The sequence below is a fragment of the Geotrypetes seraphini genome, chromosome 5, assembly GCF_902459505.1.
Source record: "Geotrypetes seraphini chromosome 5, aGeoSer1.1, whole genome shotgun sequence".
In the NCBI taxonomy this organism is placed as follows: domain Eukaryota; kingdom Metazoa; phylum Chordata; class Amphibia; order Gymnophiona; family Dermophiidae; genus Geotrypetes; species Geotrypetes seraphini.
Window position 1 is genome coordinate 192,779,009 of NC_047088.1, and position 23,194 is coordinate 192,802,202.

Sequence of the window (23,194 nt, forward strand, 5' to 3'; positions counted from 1 at the left end):
TGGCCTGGAGCAGAGGCATGGCTCAAAAGAAGACCAATGCCCAACCTAAAGTGGGGGTTGAGGTCAGGTGAATTTTTTGAGAGCTAAAATGGGTTGCATCTAGAGAATGACACGGGGCAAATTTGCCCCTATCCCCGCAGGAACTCAATTCCCTGTCCCGTCCCAACATGTTTTGTTGCTTTCCCTGCCCTTGTCCCATTCCTACAAGCTCTCTCTTAACTGCATAAGACTCGAACACTTATGATTTTAAAGTGTTTGAGGCTTGTGCAGATGATGACGGAGCTTGCAGGAAAGGGACAGGGACAGAAAAAAAACTCGTGCGGATGGGATTGGAAAATGTGTTCCTGCGGGGATGGGGAAAAATTTGTCCCCGTGTCATTCTCTAGTTGCATTGATGAAAAATTTTGGAAGCAATGAACAAGGTTCAGTGAGTTAAAGGCATATAAAAATTAAGGGAAAAATCCAAAGACAATTGCAAATGAAAGTTTCCACGGAAAACAAAGCTGTTAAGAAACATTTCTAGCAGACAGCAACACTCCCAGCAGAATAATTTTGATTTCTTGCAATCACAACATGACTAAAAAAAAAAAAAAACCCCCATGAATGACAATTATCTCAATAGCCAAACAGGGAACTCAGTCAAGTAATTCTCAGTCCTGTATGAATAAACGGTGACGTGTCAAAACTGAATGAGACAATCGCGCGTAGGGTTAAAACACTATTTTAAAGCGCCAAGCGCTCCAAAGGGGTGGGGGGACCCCCCCACTTTTCTTAGATAGGGAAAAAGGCTGTTTCCTCTATAATGGGGGGGTTTCCTCCCAACACCCCCCACAACGGGAGAGCCAACAGTTCTAAGTAAAGTGGGGGGTTCCCCACCCACATACCCCCTTCGGAGCGCTTTAAAATACTGTTTTAATCCAGTGCGCTGACATCCTGCGTGCGATTATCTGCCCGGCATTGTCCGTGCGTAATTTGTCTCTCGTGGTTTAGTCTATGAACCAAATAAATACTTATCAAAATTTTTTAGAACTTCAAAATTAAACTAAACAAATACATCAATACCAATGTTAAACTTCTTCAAAAGTACAAGGTATCAACATATAAGAACATAAGAATAGCCTTACTGGGTCAGACCAAAGGTCCATCAAGCCCAGTAGCCCGTTCACACGGTAGCCAATCCAGGTCACTAGTACCTGGCCAAAACCCAAGGAGTAGCAATATTTCATGCTACCGATCTAAGGCAAGCAGTGACTTCCCCCATGTCTTTCTCAATAACGGACTATGGACTTTTCCTCCAGGAACTTGTCCAAACCTTTCTTAAAACCAGCTATGCTATCTGCTCTTACCACAACCTCTGGCAATGCGTTCCAGAGCTTAACTATTCTCTGAGTGAAAAAAATTTCCTCCTATTGGTTTTAAAAGTATTTCCCTGTAACTTCATCGAGTGTCCCCTAGGCTTTGTAATTTTTGACAGAGTAAAACTCGATCCACTTGTACCCATTCTACTCCACTCAGGATTTTGTAAACTTCAATCATATCTCCCCTCAGCTGTCTCTTTTCCAAGCTGAAGAGCCCTAACCGTTTTAGTCTTTCCTCATATTAATGAAAGAAGTTTTCATGCGCAAAAATTTTCCCGGGCTTCATGAGAGTTGGATCACGTGTTGTAATGGCTAAAAAAAATACCGATCTCGAAGTAGTAACAGTTGCAGCTGTCAGCACCGGTGTGTTTTTCCCACTCTGTGAGATGTCAAATATTCATTATAAGGTATGGTTAAATGGTTATTTAAATAAATGGTAAGTAATTATAAGTATGATAAAACAAAATTGAAGGAAGTGACTTTGTTATAAGGAGTTTTTATATTGTATGTGAGTTTTAGGCGAGTTGGACAGTTTTTAGCCCTCTGAAGATTGTCGTTATGGAGTGAAGAATGTAGGAACATGAGCAGTATGAAGAATGAGTAGTGTGGATTTCTAATGTACTATCATCTGATTTTTTCAGATAAGTGACTGTAACATACTAACATAGGGGTCCTTTTACTAAGGCGTGCTAAATGCTAAGGCGTCCATAGAATATAATGGGCACCTTAGCATTTAGTGTGTGCTAAATCGGTTAGCACACCTTAGTAAAAGGACCCTATAGTAGCATAGTAAATGACAGCCAATAAAGATCTGAACAGTCCCTCCAGTCTGCCCATAAGTATTAAAAAATACATGATTAAATTAATTTGTCTCTTCTTTGATATTTTTGGGCTATAGACTGTAAAGTCTGGTATTGTCCTAGGTTCCAAATGCTAAAGTTGCTGTCCAAGCTCACTCCAGCCTATCCAACCATCCCATTGGATATCTACCGTAAAGTCTGGCCAATAACATCCTCATGTTCCATATTAGTGGAGTTCCCATTGATGCCCACCCCAGCCCATCCTACACTAAATTACCATATATGGGACACAGACCATGCAGGTCTGTCCAATACTAGCCTTAGTTCTTTAATTTACATCCTTCATTTTCTAATTAAAGATCCTCTAGTTTTATCCCATGTTTTTTAATTCCATCACCCTTTTTGCTCTCCACTACTCCCCTCGGGAAGGCATTCCAGGCATCTAACATCCTCTCCATGAAGAATAATTTCCTAACATTGCTCCTAAGTCTTCCTCCCTGTAACCTCAAATTATGCCCTCTAGTTTTACCATTTTTTCTTCTCTGGAAAAGATTCGGTTCTATATTAATGCCATTCAAGTATTTAAACGTCTGTATCATATCTCACATGTCCCTCCTCTCTTCCAGAGTATACATATTTAGGTCTTCCATTCTCTTCGCATACTTCTTTTGGTTCAAATCCCTTACCATCTTCGTTGCCTTCCTATGGACCGCTTCAAGTCTTTTTATATCCTTCGCCAGATATGGCCTCCAAAGCTGAACACAATTCTCCAAGTGTGGCCTCACCAATGACCTATACAGGGGCATCAACACCTCCCTTCTTTTGCTGGTTACTTCTCTTTCTATACAGCCTAGCATCCTTCTGGTATATCATTTGATTTGGTATGGTGATGAAGGGGAATGTAAGAAGTGTGATGATGCTTCCTATCATTTTCTTCTTCCATATTGGATAAAATATAAGGCACTGAACACTGCTTTCATTAATTATATGTTGACACCTTGCACTTTTGGAGGGGTTTAACATTGGTATTGATGTATTTGTTAATTTTATTTTAATCATGAAGTTCAGAAAAATTTTGTTAAGTGACAATTATCTCAACATAATATTTTATTTAGTCATTTATTTTGTTCTGTCTACACATATGTTACACCACACAGCTATTATGCAGTTTCTCCTACACCTTCAAGACTAGTGATCTCAATTTTAGTGCAGAAAAGCACATGATACATAGTAACTTTGCTCAAGAATTCCAGACATGTTAGGTATTTAGAAATAAAGTATTACTGATGAAATTCAGAATAAACTTGATAGAACTGATCCTCATGTTATTCTTAATAGGTCCCATTGTGAAACACTACACGGTGGGAAGAAAGTGCAGTTTTCTTTTCAAAAACAAATTTAGCAGATACAGATGAGAATTCTTGCCTTTGATCTGGCCTGAATCGTGCATCTGTTGATGGAAGGAGATCACTCAGCATAGGATCTAACTCATTCAGCTCAATAGCAAACCGTGTAAAGCCATAGTAAAGTTCATGGTTGGCCGGCATGGAGCCTATAGAAATAAATAATAAAATAGAAAATAACATAAATGTATTATGTATATATAGATAAGAGAAAAGCTAAATATACCACAAACAGGAAGCTATAAAATAAAGTGAATATTTTTTTACATAATTCTATTGAAATTCATAAGCAGATACACAAATGCATTTTTCTATTTAAAACAAATTCTTGCTGTATCTACCGGTACATATAATACTTGTTAATTCATTTGCGAAATGGTCCAAGTTAAATGTCCAAAAAAGGGGAAATATTTGAGGCAAGCTGAGGGGGAATGAAAAGTTATACATGGAAAGGATGATTCTATAATCTAGGCATCCCCATTTACATGTGCATTATACATGTAAATATTTAGAATATTAGCACTTATGCATATGTATATCCCCCCCATACATACACACACACACAAACACCTAAATGAGAGCAGGGCGCCTAGACACTATTCTGCAAATACTCACTTAATTTGCATAGCATGTATTTGCAATGGGAACATACACAGAGGCAGGGCATGGGAATAAAACAGGCAAGTTAGATAAGTCTCTGTGCATCTAGGCATTTGCATTTACATCAGCTATATGGCCGGGGTAAACTGCAAGTGCCTATATGTTAAGCTTGCTGACACTGGGCCATGCTTATATTCTATTTATTTAAAACCTTTGTTTATTACTCAATGCTCAAAAGAGTAACACAGTGAGCAACACAAGATGGAATATAATATATGACAAACCTAACACAACTGCACACAAACTGGCACTGACCAAACCAATTTTTAACAGAATGTAGTATATTACCCAATAGATCCCACCAAGATTACACCCACCCAAATCCCACTACATCTCATCATGCTTGAATTGTATAATGGAACTTAGGCTACTTAGGGGTGATTTCTTGGCATCAACTGAGGCCTGGCAACAGGATATAGGATGGAGACCACATTAGTGAATCTTGTTGATAACATTCATATCATTATATCTTCCGGCAGCCTTTGATACAGTTTAACTTCAAATGATGTTGAAAAGGCTAGGACGGTAGTTGTGAAAGAAATACCACTGGAATAGTTCTGGTCTTATTTGGATGGTAGAACCCAATCAGTAAGATGGGATAGTGTTTAATTAGAATATTTGTGACGTGTTCATATTTTAGACAAGCAGAGTTGATAATTGTGGTGCATGCTTGGATTATTATAATAAAAATCAGATATCAATTGCTTATAGTTCATTAGGAGGTTTCACTTTCATCTAATAGCAAACATTCATCAACTTTTCATGTGCATGCCACATGAGCCGCTATCGTCATTGGATCCTTTTCTTCAATTTCATATGGTTATTTTATATTCTTAATTTCCATTTTAATTTAATAAATATCAGTTATCTGCTCAATCATTCTTTCTCGACATGTCCATGTTTCATTTATGCTTCTTCAGGGTTGAGGCTCCCAACATAATTAAAGTGCAGTTGCTACTTGCGGGATCACTATTGTGCTCCACGGTTATCAGCCATTCATTGGCTGTTAGAATGTAATGAATGGAGCCCAGTACGGATGGTCTAAAAGTGTAGTATTACTTTAACTCTTCAAAAGTCTCGAGACTATCCGTACCGTGCATGCTTAAGTGCCTTTCCACCTGACGTCAGCTTGCGAGATAATCAGTTCAGTAAAAAAGCTGAGAAGCCAACCAGGTGATGTGGAAGGGTTGTGAGAATATCTTCCTGCTGTCTCTGGATAACACCTGTTACAGATAAGTAACTGTGCTTTATCCCAGGACAAGCAGGCAGCATATTCTCACAGATGGGACTCTCTAGCTATGATGAATGGGATGGAGGGAGTTGGCGATTAAATACAGAATAAGGCACCAGACAAACATGGAATGTGAAACATGATGTGGGGACTTAAAAAGTCTGTTCCAGAAATGGCTACTATGGAAGAGAAATGTTGTAGCATATATAATTGAATATAAACTGAGATTTGGGGGGCAAAAAATGACCCAGAAATGGGGATCTTGGTTTATATTCGAGTCTTCATCTTTTTTGCTTGCTCCCTCTGTCCCTCCCTCCGAAGATTACATCTCCCCCCTCCCCTCCCACTAACCAGCACTTCTGTTCCTGACCCCGCCTGACCAGCACTTCAGGCCTACCACCTCCCTATCCACTAACTTGCACTTATTTTCGCCCCTGCCCAATGGCTACTTCAGTGCTACCATCTCCCCACCTGGCTGACCGGCACTGTTCTTTTCTGAAGCTGAAGCCAATGCTTCCGTTCTGAAGCTGAGGCCAATGTTATGAATTGAGCCAGAGCAGGGCTTTGCACATTTGCGCATGATCAAGGCCTGCTGGTTCCCATCCTCTCCGAGAATCTCAGAAAGGAAAGGAGCCAACAGAGGCCTTGAACATGCACAGATGCGCAAGGCCCCGCTCTAACTCAACACACAGCATTGGCCTCAGCTTCAGACTGGAAAAGAGCTGTGCTAGTAAGAACAGTGATGGTCGGCTGGGGGGGGAGGAACAGATGTGCCGATCATCGGGAAGGGAGATGGTAGCGCTGAAGTGGCCATCGGGCAGGGGTGAAAACAAGCCCATTGCTACAAATTTTCTTTAACAAGTTAAAGGATTCAATTAAAGAAGGAAGGATTTGCATAATCTGAACTGTTATTCTCAACACATATCATTAAAACTTATATGCTCAAATTAAGGCCTAGATTCACTACAGCTCACCGATCTGGGTGATCCTTGGGCGACTGATTTACTACAGCGTCCTCATGCAAATGAAGTGATCGGACGCACGCCCCTTACCGACCCCACAGATCGCTGAAGAGCGATTCAAATGCATGTGCAGACCATCCTCTGCCTGCAGATGTGATCCGTGCATATGCCTGCTCTCTGCACAAGCTTGCGGTCAAAACAAAAGGGGGAGGGGTGGCTGCACGTGCTGGCCCCACAAGAATCATTGGAACAGAACACGATTTGCAGGGGAACAGAACAGAACACGCCATAAAAGTGCCAACCCCACTTTAAACCCACAGGTTAAAACCATGGGCTCGCAGAGAGGCAGGGTGGTAGAGAGCAGGGCGCTTTTTGCACAAGGGAGATGTTTTATTTTGATGGTTTTACTTTTTGATACTGGGATTTCAGGACAGGACAGTCGGCAAGGATGCTAAATTTTGGATTGGCAAGCCCAATCGGTGTTCCATCTTCTGTTTAGTGAATCGCTGCCTTCCTACTTATGCATGCCATTTCCCCTCATTTGTATGTGCAGATCGGATCGAGTGCGGATCAGATTGGGCAGAAGGTTAGTGAATCGGGTCAGGGTCGGAAAACACTCGCAAACTGGTCGGGACATGATTGGTGAACTTAGTGAATCTAGCCCTAAGCCTTGGCACAGCTTGTAAATAAGACAGCTATTGGAATTAACCAGCAACACAAATCATAACTTCTGCAAAGGATATGATATATTTTTCGTTTTCATGCTCCACTACAATATTGCTTGATGTGCTTTGAAAGATGAACCCTATGGCTATTCAAAAGTTTAGGATATGATCTTCAGCAGTTAAATTTTTAGTTAACACAAAATATTCTTTAACAGGAAGAAGGGATATTGATAGTCTAGGAAAACATTTTTGTGCATGTGCCCACATGTTATCTCTGCTGCCTACACAATAATGGCGTTGCTGAATTTTATGCTATGTTCTTTTGCTCCAGCTTTATGTCTTTGATTCGTGTTTTCTCTTAAATGCTGTGTTTTACCTCTGTGGTGTAACATGGTACACATGCCATTTTAGTAGTTATCTGCTAGTATTGCGGCTATTCTTATATTTATCGTATTCTTATATTCTGTAATATTATTTTAAATTTATGCTTCAGCTATGCTATACATTAAGGCCCAAATTTTATAACCGGCGCCTAATGTTAGGCACCTATTATGGAGGCGCTCATCTAGCTAGGCGCCTATCTCAATTGAATAACAAGGTGCCTAACATGAAGCCACGCCCATGCCTAACGTGCATAGCGCCTATTTTTTTAAAGGCCGCCTAACATTTTAGAGGCGCCTTGTTACAGAATCGCTCTTTCTTGATAGGGGCTGTCACAACCCACGAGCTCCTGATCACTGCAGCGAGCTGTGGTCCACGTGACTTTAACTGTTCCCAGCATGAACCCTTTAACAAGGGAATCCTTCAGGCTTTCTTAGGCAACCACCTAAGGTAGCACAGTAGGTTCAAGGTTCTCAGGTAAATCAGGCAAAAGGAAAAAGAAAACCACACACTGCCCAGCATGCCAGAAAAATAAAGCTATATTTTATTTTTATACTCTGGGTTTACTTTGTCCAGGTACTTGCAATGCATAGCAATATTTCCAATGCACAGGTTTTAGTGAAACATAAAACTTCAAGCCAATCTGACCCCCCCTGGCTTAGCAAACACCAGCTTAGCTCTAATGTCCAAAAACATCAAACCAAATTAAATACACCCTTTAGGCTGGACTCTCTAGTCTTTTATATCACAGTCCTCTTCACCAGCCTTCTGGGTGTTAGCATAACCTCAGCAGAATTCCCTCCAGGAGCACAAAGATGGAAGGTAGGCACAAAAATAACATTCTTGTAGGCAAAGCAGAAAATACAGTTTTCCTCAACAAGACAAAAAAAAAAACCAAAAAACAACTGCTAAGGTTGTAGCCCTGCTACGAAGTGCCTGGAGATAAGGAACTTCTTTTACAAAGGAGCTCTCCTGTGCTTGCCGTTAGACAAAATCTAATTTGCCTCTAATTAGTTTCCAGCTGGGCTGGGAGAGTGAAAAGACAAACGCTATGTGTGTTGCAATGCTAGTCAGTACAATGTCCCGTTTCAAGCATTGCAGTGCTTTAAAGATTAACTTTGCTAAGCTCCCAGCGTTTTGCATACAAGCACTGTTTCACTCAAACTTTTAAGCAATAAAAAAACAAAAACAAAAAAAAAAAGCCACACATTCCCCACCTTTGCTCAATCAAGGTTCATGGCATCAAAACCCTCGCTGGGCAGACTTGAAACTCCAAGGTCCATGGGTTCACCACTCTGGACTTGTCCCTCTGCTTCAATCTCCAGCACATCAAACATCTTCACAATTAGGGCTAGATTCCCCACACCTCCGTGGAGAAGCAGGGTGCTCTCCTGCCTCCTGGGCTCCTCCCATCTCTGTCTCAGCTGCTCACTTTTAACCCCAATCAACTCACCCCTCCCTGCTCTGAAGAGGGGGAAGGGAGAGAAAACTCTCTGCAGCTGTGCCTGTCTCAGTGACAGCTTCCTGTGCTGAGATTGGCCTTCTGGGAGCTGTAGTTTCTTAGCTCCTGGGATAGTCCAAGTGAAGTCAGCTTTTCATATTCTGCAGGGCCAACCTGACCAGCTCTCCTGCCTCAGGGACTACCAACCTTCTTCACCACTGTGTCAAAGCTAGGGAGAGCGCTAGATTTGTCACAGGGCCTATGTTTCAATTATTGCTGATTAAAAAGCTTAATTGAGCTTGACAAGAGAAGGGTCTGCACACCCTTGACTGATTATGTAGCAGATGACTAGTAGAAGTGGAATGAGCAGGAATACTCTGGGTGCTGATGGTAAGCCAAAGGGTAGCACCCAGTCTTAAGATGTTGTGCTCCTATCTGGAAGCTGAGGTATATCCTGTGCATGTAGTCTTCCTTGAGATCCAGAGACATAAGCCAGTTATTCTTCTTTAATTGGAAATAGAAAGCACTTAGGAATAGAATGTGAAACTTTTGTTGTAGGAAAACTTGATTAGGGCTCAAAGGTCAAGGAATGGGCACAGTTCTCTTGTCTTCTTTGTGTGAGGAAATACTTGGAGTAGAACCCCAGGCTCCCCTGCTGTGGAGGTACTGGAAATCAGTTGCAGAGGGTCCAAGAGTTCATTTGAAGAAGGGAGGTTTGCTGAGAATTGAAAAATAATCTTCTCGGAGACCTGTATGGAGGTATTTTGTGAAGATGAAGCACAGCTTTTGTTGAAGACTTAGAAGACCTAGTTGTTATTGGTGATTAGTGTCCAACAATGTTAATAATGAGACAGACGACTCCCCGATAGGAAGAGGAGTAGGGTGGAATGTCAAAACTGTGGTCAGACTCTGAATAAGGAAGAAATAGAAACATTGGTAGTTCAGTGGCAATTTGATTGCTGGATGTAACTACGTCTTTGTCAACCAGAATTTCAAGTAGAGAAACAGATGAACTGTGTAAGATTGGAGTGGTGCAGGCAGGACAACTAAATATTGTGCAATAGTTTGTATAATGAGTCCAGGCCAAAAAGCAGTGCTCTATGTAGAAGGTGAGTTGGCCTATGCAGAAACCACAGGTATTGTGTGTGTCCTTCAGGAGACTTGGAGGGCACTGCTACTGGTTGTGCTCCTGAAGGAGTATAGTTATTTACTTATTTATGTAATTATATATTTATTCTTTTTGTTCCTTTTTTTTTTTTTTTTTTTTTAAAATGAGAAGAGTACAGAGGTCAAGGATTAGCAGATGACCTCCTGTCTGGTTCAATATGAGAATGGAACCCCTTGAAAATGTTGATGTCAGAAATTAATAGAGAACTGTCCTTGTTTGAATGGAGTTCTGGAAAGGGTTGTGTTTGAGAATGTTGGCTTCTAGGGCACCTGGGAGCCAGAGTTGTGGAAGATGTTGATGGAATAATGGAACGCCTTTTAAACGATGTAGTTGGCTATCTAGGATCATGCAAACTGGAGGCTGAGGGAGAGGTCCTACAGAGTCCTTGTCTTGTGATCTTCTGTATAGGTTTTTTAAATTTGATCACTGAAAAGTTTGTCTTCCATGCACGAGAAATTCATAAGGCGGTCCTGAAGAGCAAGTTCCAAGCCTGATTTATGAAGCCACGCTTGCCATCTCATTACAATAGACAAGGCTGATGCTCTGGAAGTGACATCAAAAGTATCAAAGATTGATCTCAACACGAATGTCCTGTTCTCAAAGAGATCATGCAAAGCTTGCTGAAAGTCAGGAAGTAAATTGTTCAAAATGAGACAGGCTTTGAACTAAGTGGTTAAAATAGAAAGCATAATTAAGGATGTGGCTAGTAAGCAGCATATTTTGAAATAGCTTATGACCAAATCTGTCCCAAGTATGAGTTCCCGTACTTGGAGGTGCAGTTGCATATGATCTGGATCTGGATGACCACTTCAAAACAGATTCAGTCAGAAGAGGTTGATGTTGCACTTGTGGCCTATTAAAGCCAAGACATAACAGCACCCTAGAACGGGAATTCAATTTGGATGGAGCCACTGGCATATGCAGGAAAGTCTCCCAGTTTTTCAACATGAAGTTCCTTATAAGGTCATGGATTGTGAGTTTTAAACAGTCCCTTGGGAGATGCTCAAAGTCAAGTGCATAATAAGTGCAACTTTTGCTCTGTCTCAGATTCCATATGCACAGAAAGAGCTTGACCCATTTGCCTTATGAATATGGTAAAGGAAAGGCTCTCCGCAGGTGATGTACGTCTAGGTGGAAGAGGAGATGTATTTGACAAACATTCATAGGCCTCCGGTGCCCGAATATTGTGAATTAGAGGAATCCTGAAGGAATGGATTGCAGACCTTGTATTGTAAATGGCTATGGTACCGATGGGTACAGTAGCAATGGCTATGGTATCAATGGCTACGGTACTGGTGGTACTGACAATAGTGCTGGGATGGACTCCTTAGTCTCAGTCGGTACCAGTGCAACATCGATAAGGATGAAGTGCTCTGATGATGGGACCTGGAGCTGCATTGAGAAGGAGACTGAGGTGCAGTACCATGAGGCCTCTTAGAGCCATGCTCGGGCTGGGCTAGCACTGGAGGGGTCAGGGCAGCAGTTGGCTTTGACTGGCTTTCAAGCATTGCTGCTAGCTCTTGCAGTTGATCCTAATTGTAGGTTGCAGTACCATGGACGGTACCGATGGTACAGGGTGTTGAAACGTTGGTGACCCTGATGTTGAGGCATGCCTCAGAGATGACACTTTCTGTAATGACGGAGAACAAGACTGTTCTTGACTCCATTTGGCATACATCAACTTACTCGAGTTGATGTATGCCAAATGGAGTCAAGATGCCAGCGTTATTTGGCATACACCAAATAGATGCCAGCGTTATTTGGCATACACCATTTTCGGTGCTATAGATACCAGCTTTGATTGGCAAGGTGAGACAAGGGAATCCTTCTTAGCCTGTTTTCTTGATGGTGTCAACATCGTACCAAATATCTACATAAGCATCATACCGAGGCAGCTAACACTGAATGATGCAGTGACTGCTGACGTCAACGCGGTGTCAACATCGGGTGTTGAGGACATCTGTAATGAATTCTGGATCCAGGAAGTCTAAAGTGCTATGGCTTTCTCGCAGCCTTGCTAAATGCTGTGATCTCGAGTCATTTGGAGTGGACTACTGCAATTCACTTTTGGCTAGTGTTCCTTTCTATTCTTTCCACAAATTGCAGCTAATTTGAAATACCACTGTGAAAGCTATCACAGATGCTAAGAAGGTAGACAATGTTACCCCCTTTGTTGAAACTCGGAATGGGTTTCCCATCTCTGCTCATGTTCAGCATAAGATCCTACTTCTTACTCCTAAAGCTTTTTACACAGGTCTGCCCAACTATCTCTCTTCAATGCTGATTCCATATTCTCCTGGACAAGTTGTTCTTTCATTCATCCTCCTTGGATTCTATCTATTCCACTGTTTTCCTCTGCCTGGCACCACACCTTTGGAATCAGCTTCCAGCAGAGTTGGGCTTTCTACTGCCAAGTTTAAAGCACTGTTAAAATTTTGTTTTCTTTGCCAAGTTCTTTACATGATTTTCTCTCCATGTTTGGGAGACCTAGCTTTCTTATTGTACTACCTCATCTCTGTGTTCTGATATACAGTACAATGTTTTTTGTTGTTTTTGTGCTATGCACCCTCTCCCCTCCTGTGTCCTGTTTTGATGTTATTGTCTTTATTCTTATTGTGCGACAACTGTTTTACATTAAACTTTGTAATTGCAAACTGCCATGATACTCCATTAATGGTGGTATACCAAATGCTTGAAATAAATAAATAAATCATATTTTACATGATCTGGCAGCCAGGTTCTTGGGAGCACATATGCAACAATACACGCCAGTCAGGCCCAACTTTGGGCACAACCCCTTATGCCATGACTAAGGCTGATGTAACCGGTGGCACCTAAATGTGGCAGTTGCATGAATAAAAGTAATTATTCTCTAAAGCATGCAGAAGGTTATTTCTCAACAATCATACTTATACTGTTTGTTTTGGATCAGACATCTCTTGTGATTTCACTCTTCCCTCAGGAGTTCCTCAAGAATCTATTTTCTCTCCCACTCTCTTTAATATCTATTTTTCTCTACTCTTAACCATACTTCAATCATTATACTTTACTACATAGGTGTATGCTGATGATATTCAAATCCTATCCACCATAGATCCTTCTGACAAAACCTACTTCTCCACCATTAATAATAAGTTGAAACACTTGACCATTTGGCTTACACACAACAAATTAACTCTTAACCCAACCAAGTCCAAAATATTACTTTTCGGTATAAATCATAGCCAATCTCTTTCTTCCCTGATTCTATAAAATTATATACCAGTCCCGCAGGTCTCCACTCCTCTCTTTTGTACACTTTTCAGATTTCAGCATCATATGTAGCTCTTTTTTCAAACTTCATCTTATACGATCTTTCCACCCTCTCTTACATCCCTCATCAATTAATGTTTTAGTCTACTCCCTTGTAATTAGTTGCTTAGACTATTGTAATTCATTATTAAAAGGTATTGGGATTAAAGATCTTAAAAGACTTCAACTCATTCAAAATACAGCTATCAAACTAATAACTATATTCCTGTATTATTACAGGTAGACCTCAGCTCATCGGTTTGAGCATTGGGACCCTTCCTTTTGTATTTTCCTCCCCTACTTTTCTATTCATTTTGTAGTTCTTCTAAGAACATCCATCTCATGTTTTCACACACTTCCATTCTTTTAATTTTTTATTGTAAGCTTCTTAGACATTTCATGATAGGTGGTATATCAAATCCTTTTTTTTTAATAATTCTTTACAAATAAGTGTAACAATATATCCAAACAAATTAACAATAAATATAACACTTAATAATCATCAATATATATCAAATCATAATAAAACTTGATGCATTCATTCCCCTCCCGCCCCCTTTGCAGTTGTGTATGAGAGAAGTTAGGTGCTCAATTTACAGAATAGGAGCATAAGTCATTATGTACATAACTAATTAGTGCCAAATAATGTTTTTAATCAAATTATTGGTACTTATCTTCAATTAAAATGCAAATTTAGCACCAATTAGCTAATTACTATATGTTACATACATAACTGATCCTATTCTATAAGTGGGTATGCAATTATATGCCTAACTTTACACACCATTTATAAAATTGGGGGGATAATGGCCACTGATAAATGGATAAGTCTTTGAATACTGAGCTCAATATTATCTGAGTCAGCATTTCTGAAGCCCAGTACCCTTCTTCTAGTATAACTGGTTGTGACTCAGTGTTTGCACTGAATTTCAATTGGTACAGTGCACCTAGTATTTGGGAGAAAATAGTTTAATCATATTTCCCCAATTTTAGAGAAATTACATTGGCTACCAGATTCTACTTTTTGTATGGGCACTCCTAAATATCTCCTGACAATCTATACAAACAAGTGCATCAGTACCTAATGCACTCTTTCCAGCATAGTTTGCTTCAGCTTTCTATATTCAATTTAGTTAAACCGACAACTACTAGGAAAATAACTTTCCATTATATAGGACCTTTTTTGTGGAACTTTCTGCCAACTGAAATTAGTAACTCTACTAGCTATATTGGCTTTCACAAAGCTTCAAAGACCTGGCTTTTAGAGAGTATTTTTTGGTCATTCTTACTTTTCCTTGCTTGTAATGTTTTTTGATATATTGTTTCAGTTGCTTTACTGTAAACCACTCAAATTAATAAATTGAATCAACTATACACAGTATAGTTATTATTGAACTCCAGGTTGTTCCTTACTATAACCTTAGTGACTGTCTCTATTTGTCAGTACCAGGCCCAAATGGGCTCCTCAACTACTTATGAACCATTTCATAAGGATTTCACTATCCTACTTTTAGTTGATCCAGGAATTTTCACTCTCCAACCAACATCTTGAATGATGTTATCCTTTGGAAGACTTCTATCATGTGCGTACTCACTCTTTTCTCATGATGATGGCTTACAGATTATACCAAAAGACAAAAAATAACACAAGCAGAATACCAAACAAATGCAGTGTACCACCAACAAGTATTCACTATAACTATACAATTATCTGAGACTACCGTATTTTCACATAGATAACGCGCACCCGTGTAAAACGCGCACACAGGTATAGCGCGCAAAAAACACATATTTATGTACATAAATTTTTATATACCGCGCACACCCGTATACCGCGCATGCTGCCCGACTCTCCTTTCGCCCGCCCCGACTCTCCTCTGGAGACCCTGACTCTGTTTTCGCCCGCCCCGACTCTCCTTGCCTCCTTGAAGTCTTGTCCCTACCCTGAAAGCCTGATGCCCCCCCCGACGTCCGATTCACCCCCCCCGCAGGACTGCTCGCACCCCCACCCCGAAGGACCGCTCGCACGCACCCGCACCCCCACCCTGAAGGACCGCTCGCACCCCCACCCCGAAGGAGCGCTCGCACTCCCACCCCGAAGGACCGCTCACACCCCCACCCGAAGAACCGCTCGCACCCCCACAGCCTCCCCCCCCTCCCCCATGGAGAAGCTGTCTACCTTGTTTCCGGATGCCAGCAAGCCCAGCTGTTTCCTCTGCCGGCGGTCCCACCCCTTCTCTGAGCCCTGCTGTGCTGCTTTTTCTTCCGGCGGTCCCGCCCTTTCTCTGACATCAGAGAAAGGGCGGGACCGCCTGAAGAGGAAGCAGCGCAGCACAGGGCTCTGAGAAGGGGCAGGACCGCCGGCAGAGGAAGCAGCTGGGCTGGCATCCGGAAACAAGGTAGACAGCTTCTCCATGGGGGAGGGGGGGAGGCTGTGGGGGTGCGAGCGGTCCTTCGGGTGGGGGTGCGAGCGGTCCTTCGGGGTGGGAGTGCGAGCGCTCCTTCCAGGTGATGAATCGGGCGTTGGGGGGGGGAAACTATGTAAAAAAAATTTTGTACAACGCGCTCACACGTATAACGCGCAAGGGTATGCGCGGTTTGTAAAAACCACGTATAACGCGCGTGTTATATGCGAGAAAATACGGTACTTAGAACAGATTCCAAATACGGAGAAAAGACCTCAGTGTTCCCTGAGAATAAACTCGGGAAACTACTATAACAAATACTCAATTGTCATAGGAAGCACATCCTTGGTCATAGAAAAACTACATTCTTGAAGAAGATTTTTTTTAATTATTATTATTTATTTATCATTTTAATACATCCTATGTACAAAGATGTTTAAAGGAGAATACAGAAATATAATACTCTCTTAGTCATGACACAAACTAAGAACTAAAAATTAAACATCGATAATAAGTCATCTAATACAGTCTACAATCTAAGGAGAGGAGACAAGATGAAATAAAGCCCTTCGGGAAAGGGGACATATACAAAAGAAAATGAAAATATTAAAAAATAGAGCAGCTAGATCTTATCCTATCCAAAAAAATTAAATACCACATAAGTAACCTGTATCATTCGGACTGTGTAGAGATTCCTTTACCTTCAAGGAAAAAGCCTAATTGGGCAGGTTCAAAGAAAATATATTTACTCCCCTGATAGGAGACAAAACATTTACAAGGAAATCTCAACTGAAAACCTGCCCCCCAAAGCAATCACCTTTGATCTATAAGACAAAAATTCTTTCCTCCTGGATTGCGTTCACCTCGAAACATCAGGAAATATATATACCCTTTCCCCCAAATAGGTAATCTGCTTTAAATTAAAATATAATTTCAGCAACATCTCTTTATCTTGAAGAAATACCAACGAGACCAATAGTGTTGCCCTTCCCTGAATTTCAATACCAGAGGACTGCAGAATAGCAGAAACATCGGGGGGGCGCTGTTGAGCCCACGTGTGATGGCAGCCTGAATGTGAAGCTCCTGCACCCATCTGCAGAATCGCAAATTACAGCACAGCTTTAGCGTGTAAAATCGCGAAATTAACATCAAGCAGGCAAGATTAAGCTTTTCCCGATTGAAATCGCTAACTTTCTGGGCGTGAATGGCGGATAAAAAAGTAAATAAACGCCACAAACCTGATCCCCCGTCCCCCTCAAAAACTCCGTTGCCGGGTCCCGGTCCCGAAACCGGAAGTAACGCTGAGATACTCGCTGAACTTCGCGAGTTGAAAAATCTTGTGACTGATACCAAATCTGCCACTGAGGAAATAAATGAGAAGCTTTCAACATTAACTTCTGACTTTTCACAGCTGCAAACCCGAGTTCTCTCTTTGGAATCCAAGATGGATGCCACCACTCTGCACATGGCTGAGCTGAGAGCTCAGACCAGAAAAATTGCTCTTTTAGAGACAGAGATGGAAGACAGCAATAATAGATCTCGGCGCTGTAACATCCGTCTCCTTGGGCTCAAGGAAGGGGCTCACGACCGCGACTTAATCAAATACCTGGAGGAATGGATCCCTAAAATATTAGACCTCACCTTTACACGTGAGTTTGAAATTGAAAGGGCTCACAGAGTGCCATCCTCAAAGAACCCGAATGATCGATACCCCCGACCGGTGGTCCTCAAATTCCTTCGTTACTAGCATGTCCTGGATGTCATGCAGCGTGCTAAGATTAGAGCCCCTGTGAAACATGAGGGAGACACCATACTTTTTCTGCCTGACCTGAGTAAAACTACTGCAGCACGAAGAAAAAAATTGCTCTCCTATCGGCCCCAGCTGAAGCAGCTAAATGCTAAATTTGGAATGCTTTACCCGGCTAGGATGAGAGTCACTCTCCATAACCAAACAAAAGATTATACAAATCCTGAGGATCTGGCTGCATTCATTGAACTGCAGTCTCCCACTCCTATTCATCAGGTTTGAATGATATAGCTGCTCAGCTGCTTCATCAAATATGTCTGTGTTATTATCCAGCTGTCTGTATTAATATATTAGAGCTCAGTTGCATGTATGAGTGTTTTATTAGTTATAAAACTGTTATATCCAGCTCTGATATTCATGTTTTCATGTATGATTTATACTGTATCTTAATAAGGGTGCTTTGCCTTTCTGGCTGCTGTTTTCACTCTCACAGTGCACATGGGAATTATATTGTGTGACTTTAGGTCATGTTTTAGTTATTTTGGTCCTTTACAGTTGCTGGTTATAAGGCATGCTAACAAATATTTTCCTTTATGGGTACACAGCAGTTCATTCATAATGAATCACCTAGTTGTCTTTCATGTCTCTTAAATGTATTTCCTTAAATGCCAAAGGGCTGAACAACTTAATCAAACTGAAAAAAATTTTAATATACCTAGATCAACAAAAACCGGACATCATTATGCTACAAGAGACTCATCTAGACAGAGTGGCGTCTGACAAAGTACACTTAGGGTGGGCTATGCCTGCTTTCTCTTCGCCTGCCATAGAGAAAAAGGGGGGAGTTATGATTTTGATTCGTAGAATCCCGGATCTTAATGTCATATCTTCCTCACATGATTTGCAAGGTAGATGGGTCAAGGTTAACATTGCATATGGTGGGCAGAGGTTCACTCTATTCAACTTGTATGGCCCAAATTTAGACAATCCTGATTTCTTCCACGGAATTGCCTCATCAGTATTGCTTGACCCAGACTCACATTTGGTATTGGGAGGTGACTTTAACATGGTCTTGAATCCGGATATTGATAGAAATTCCCAATACAAATATAAAAAATCTAAATCGTGGTTTGCTCTTCATCATATGATCTCAGACCTCCACCTAGTTGATGTATGGAGATCCATCCATGGCTCTGCTAGGGATTACACATTTTACTCCAATCCTCACATGTCTTATTCACGGATTGATTTCTTTTTAATCAATAAGTCATTATGCGACTCAATCACCTCTGCAGAAATTTTACCCATATCAGTTTCGGATCACGGCGCTATCTCAATCCAAATTCAATGTAACACTGATAAACCACTCCACCGCCAATGGCGCTTTAATTGCTCTTTGCTACAAGATACTCAATTCAAAATAAATATACGTAAGGCTATTGAGGAATACTTTACCTTCAATCTTCCGGAACATACTTCCTGGATTACCTGCTGGGATGCCTTTAAAGCGTATATCAGGGGAGTTATTATCTCACTTACAGCTAAAGCTAAGAAGGCCCAATTGGAAGTTTCTCTGAAGTTGGAAAATGACATCAAGGAATTGGAATCAAAACATCAAAGCAATCCTACTGACGTCTCAACTCTCAATGGATTGGCGAAGGCTCGTTTTCTTTACAACTCCACGCTCGGTAAAACTGCTGCAAACTCGGTGTTTCATCAGTCTGCTTCTTATTTTGCTGACAACAACAAGTGCGGTCACTTGCTGGCCTCCTATCTTAAAAAAAGAACGGAAAAAAAGAACATTGCTGCTATTGAACTAGATAATGGAGATATTTTAACCACTAACAAAGATATTTCTCAAGCTTTCAAATCTTTTTATGAAACGTTATACACTTCCGAGTTGGCTAATAATGAACCTGATTCACAATTTCTGGATGACCTCTCTCATCCTATATTGACCCAAGATGATAATATTAAACTGGATGAACCCTTGAGTCTAACAGAGCTTTCACAGGTGATAAACTCCATGGCATCTAATAAGGCTCCAGGACCAGATGGGCTTACTGTGGAGTTTTATAAAGAATTCCAGGATGTACTTAACCCTTATTACCTACGATTTCTTCTTTCCGTCGTTGAATCTGGGCGAATACATGGATCATTCACTGAGGCCCATATCATAGTCCTCCTAAAACCAGACAAAAATCCGCGTTCTATCTCAAATTACAGGCCTCTATCCCTCATAAACGTAGACGCGAAGATTTATGCCAAACTGCTCTCAAACAGGCTGCAAAGTGTTATAGTCAAATTAATCAGTACGGATCAAAGTGGCTTCATCACTGGGAGGTTCGCCACGGATAACTCCAGAACTTTTTCACACATCATTGCACAATCTCAAGATCGCCGCCAAGATCTTATTGCGGTGGGGCTAGATGCGGAGAAGGCCTTTGACCGAGTTGAATGGGGATTCCTATTTAAAGTTCTGGTTTGGTATGGATTCTCTGCAGATTTCATTAAGAAGATTAAGATACTATACTCATCCCCTTCAACGAGAACATATATAAATGGTACGTTGTCTTCTACATTCCATCCGTCACGTGGCACTCGTCAAGGGTGTCCATTATCCCCATTGCTGTTTGATCTGGTATTGGAACCCCTACTAATATCGATCCGTGATAATAAATCCATTGTAGGGTTCCAGCTAAGAGAAACTCAGACTAAAATCTCGGCTTATGCTGACGACATACTCCTCTACATCTCTCCTACTTCGTTCCCACATCTACTAACCTCGATTCGGCACTACTCAGACATATCTGGATACAAATTGAATATGAATAAGACACTGGTTATGCCTCTCAACTGCCCAGAAGTTAAGCCCGAGGTGGAAAAGCTTGGAGTACAATGGTCCGCTACGAAAATGAAATACTTAGGAGTCTTTTTTGGTCCCTCCCTAGAAGAAACCACACAACTCAATATTGATTACTTGTTACTGATTGCTCGAAACACGACCTCTGCTTGGTCTCCACTACACCTATCTTGGTGGGGCAGACTGGAAGCGGTGCGCATGATGATTGTTCCAAAAATTAATTACGTACTGAACATGCTGCCTTTCTTCTTGCCTCGCTCCTTCTACAATTCCTTGGACTCTATCCTCACACAATTCATTTGGAATAAAAAGCAGCCTCGCATTGCTCTTAAAAAATTAAAAATGACGAAGGAAGAGGGAGGGGTGAACTTCCCTGACTTTTATAAATACCATAGTGCCTTTCTTATCCGACAATGGGTCCATGGTCACATTGACACCAGTCTTATAGATAAACCAGGATGGATCGATATGGAACATTCTTTATATGGAGTGGTCCGAATGAAACTTCTGCCTGGCCATACTCTGCGTCGTATGGATAAAGATGATTACATTCTTCGGTCATATAAATCTGCACTTCAGATCCTTGAATCCACCATGACCCACAAATGGGAACAATCTGTTCTCTTGCCGATTTGGAATAACCAGAGATTTTTAATCCAATCTGAATCTTTCCTCTGGCCCCTGTGGCGTCAGAAGGGCATTGAGACAGTTGGGGACTTGATAAATACCGAGGGCTGGATGTCTTTTCAAGAACTGTCGGATACTTGGGGCCTTCCTAAAACTCAGCTCTTCACTTGGATTCAGCTTAATCATTGTTTACGCGCCGCTATCCCGGATCTGCAGTCTTTGAATGAGAAACCGAGCCTAAGTTCTTATTTGGAATCATCTACAGCACTCACCGGCAAAGCCTCGTTCTGGTATAAGTTGATCCAATTGACTACTGTTAAAGAACCTCTGTCCTCTGAAATAAAATGGCAGCATGTGTTGAATCTTCCTTCTGACGCCATCGATTGGTGCTCCGCATGGTTAACTATACATAAATCCATCAGATCTGCTTCAGTGCTACAGTCCATTTTCTTCCTGATACATCGTGCTGTCTGGACTCCATCCTTATCTCATAAAATAGATCCCTCCTCATCATCTAATTGTTGGTCTTGTGACAGTAGGGATGGTTCTTTAGAACATTTGCTGTTCGACTGCACACACCTGACTATCTACTGGGAAAAGGTATGGGATACTATATGTTCTATTTTAGATATCTCTGAACCATTAACCATCAGAATCCTGATTTTAATGTCTCATGGTCTGTCCTTACATATAGATAAATACAAAGGGCACCTTCTGACTATTATGCTGTCTCTTGCGATTCAAAATGTTTTGTTTTGTTGGAAAAATTTAGATAAGGTTGATTACCACGCTTGGTGGAATACTATATGTCTTCATGGTAAATATGAACGGGTGTTAGCAGAAAAAAGGAATGCTCTTGGCAAATATAAGTCTGTATGGTCTCCCTTACTACATTACTGTTCGACTGTTTAAATTTGAACTATCTTTCGTATTATTAAAATATATGCTTCTTGCAAAATGACGAACTACTTAAACATACAATATTGTGATAACATGTATACTATTTGTACAAGATTTGCATAGCTTTATACCAGATGTACGACTGCAATGTTGTGTTTTTATTTATGTGCTTGGACCATGTACTTTGCAATTATTTTTATGTTCTGTTATGTATTATGATTTTTGGAAACTTAATAAAAAACATTGAACTAAAAAAAAAGAATAGCAGAAACATCTAATTGAACATTTTCATCTACTAAAGCTTTTTCTTTCTGCACTTGTTTTAAATAATACATTTTTTGTATCGGGGGAAGACTTGCTTCTGGTATATTTAAAACATTCAACATAAAGTTCTTAAACAGTTCTTGAGGTGGCATAAACTTGGCAACCGGAAAATTAAGAATCCTCAAATTCAAATTTTTCTGCTGGTTTTCCAGGTTTTCAATCTTCCTCAAAATCATCATTTTATCTATTGTTTGTTTAGTAATTAAATTCCTAGTCTCAGTTGTCACTTTGTCTAAATTTTTTAAGTCCACTTGGTGTTGCTGGGTAATAGTCTCTAAAGAGCTTATCCTGGAAGTGGAATTTTGAGTTATAGAAACAAAGTTAGAGCATACCAGGTGAAGGTTCTCAATCGCAGACCATATGGAGTCCAGAGTAACAGCCTGTGGTCTTACCAATGGTCCAAGGAGGGAGATATCAGCCGACTTTGGTATGGCTTCTGCACCAAGAGAAGAACTCTGGGCTCCTGCAACCTCGCCACCACTGGCTACCAACGGCTCCTCTCCCCCTAAATGCTGCATCTCCAGCATCGGAGTCAGCGTAGCTGCTTTCACTTCCGGGTTCACCTCGGGTAGAGAATGAGCCTCCCCCCACACACCGGGGGAGCCCTCTTGCCAGTTCTGCTGCACCAACGTTTCTCCAGGTTTGGGAGGGGTATGTGGTCCTCGTGGGCTCAACGAGAGAGACATCTCGCTGTCCAAGCTGTGGAGTTCCCGCTCCACAGCAGCAGAAATGCCCGATATGGAAGGAGGGACTGTAAACGCTGTAATTACAGTCTGCTTCAGTGTCGAGGAGCCCAAGGTAGATGGAGGGATACCCCTCGGTTTCCCTCGTCTCTTAGGCATGGAAAAAGCCGTTTAAAAAGTTAAGAAGGAAAATTTCTCCTGCGAGAGAGGAGTGCTCCTCTCAGCGTCCTGCTCAAGACGCCATCTTGCCTCAAAGAAGATTTTTGAAGCAGTAGCTCATTTCTA

General features: G+C 41.2%; 1 protein-coding gene across 8 annotated transcripts in view; it reads right to left on the bottom strand.

The window, feature by feature from the left end:
- The window catches only part of OSBPL6 (oxysterol binding protein like 6), a 240,256-nt gene that overhangs the window by 16,300 nt on the left and 200,762 nt on the right, over positions 1–23,194 (bottom strand). For all 8 annotated transcript variants that reach the window (XM_033946821.1, XM_033946818.1, XM_033946816.1 and 5 more), the window contains one exon: positions 3,584–3,710. In XM_033946821.1, coding sequence (XP_033802712.1) covers positions 3,584–3,710 — 127 coding nt within the window. The remainder of the gene's footprint in view (positions 1–3,583; positions 3,711–23,194) is intronic.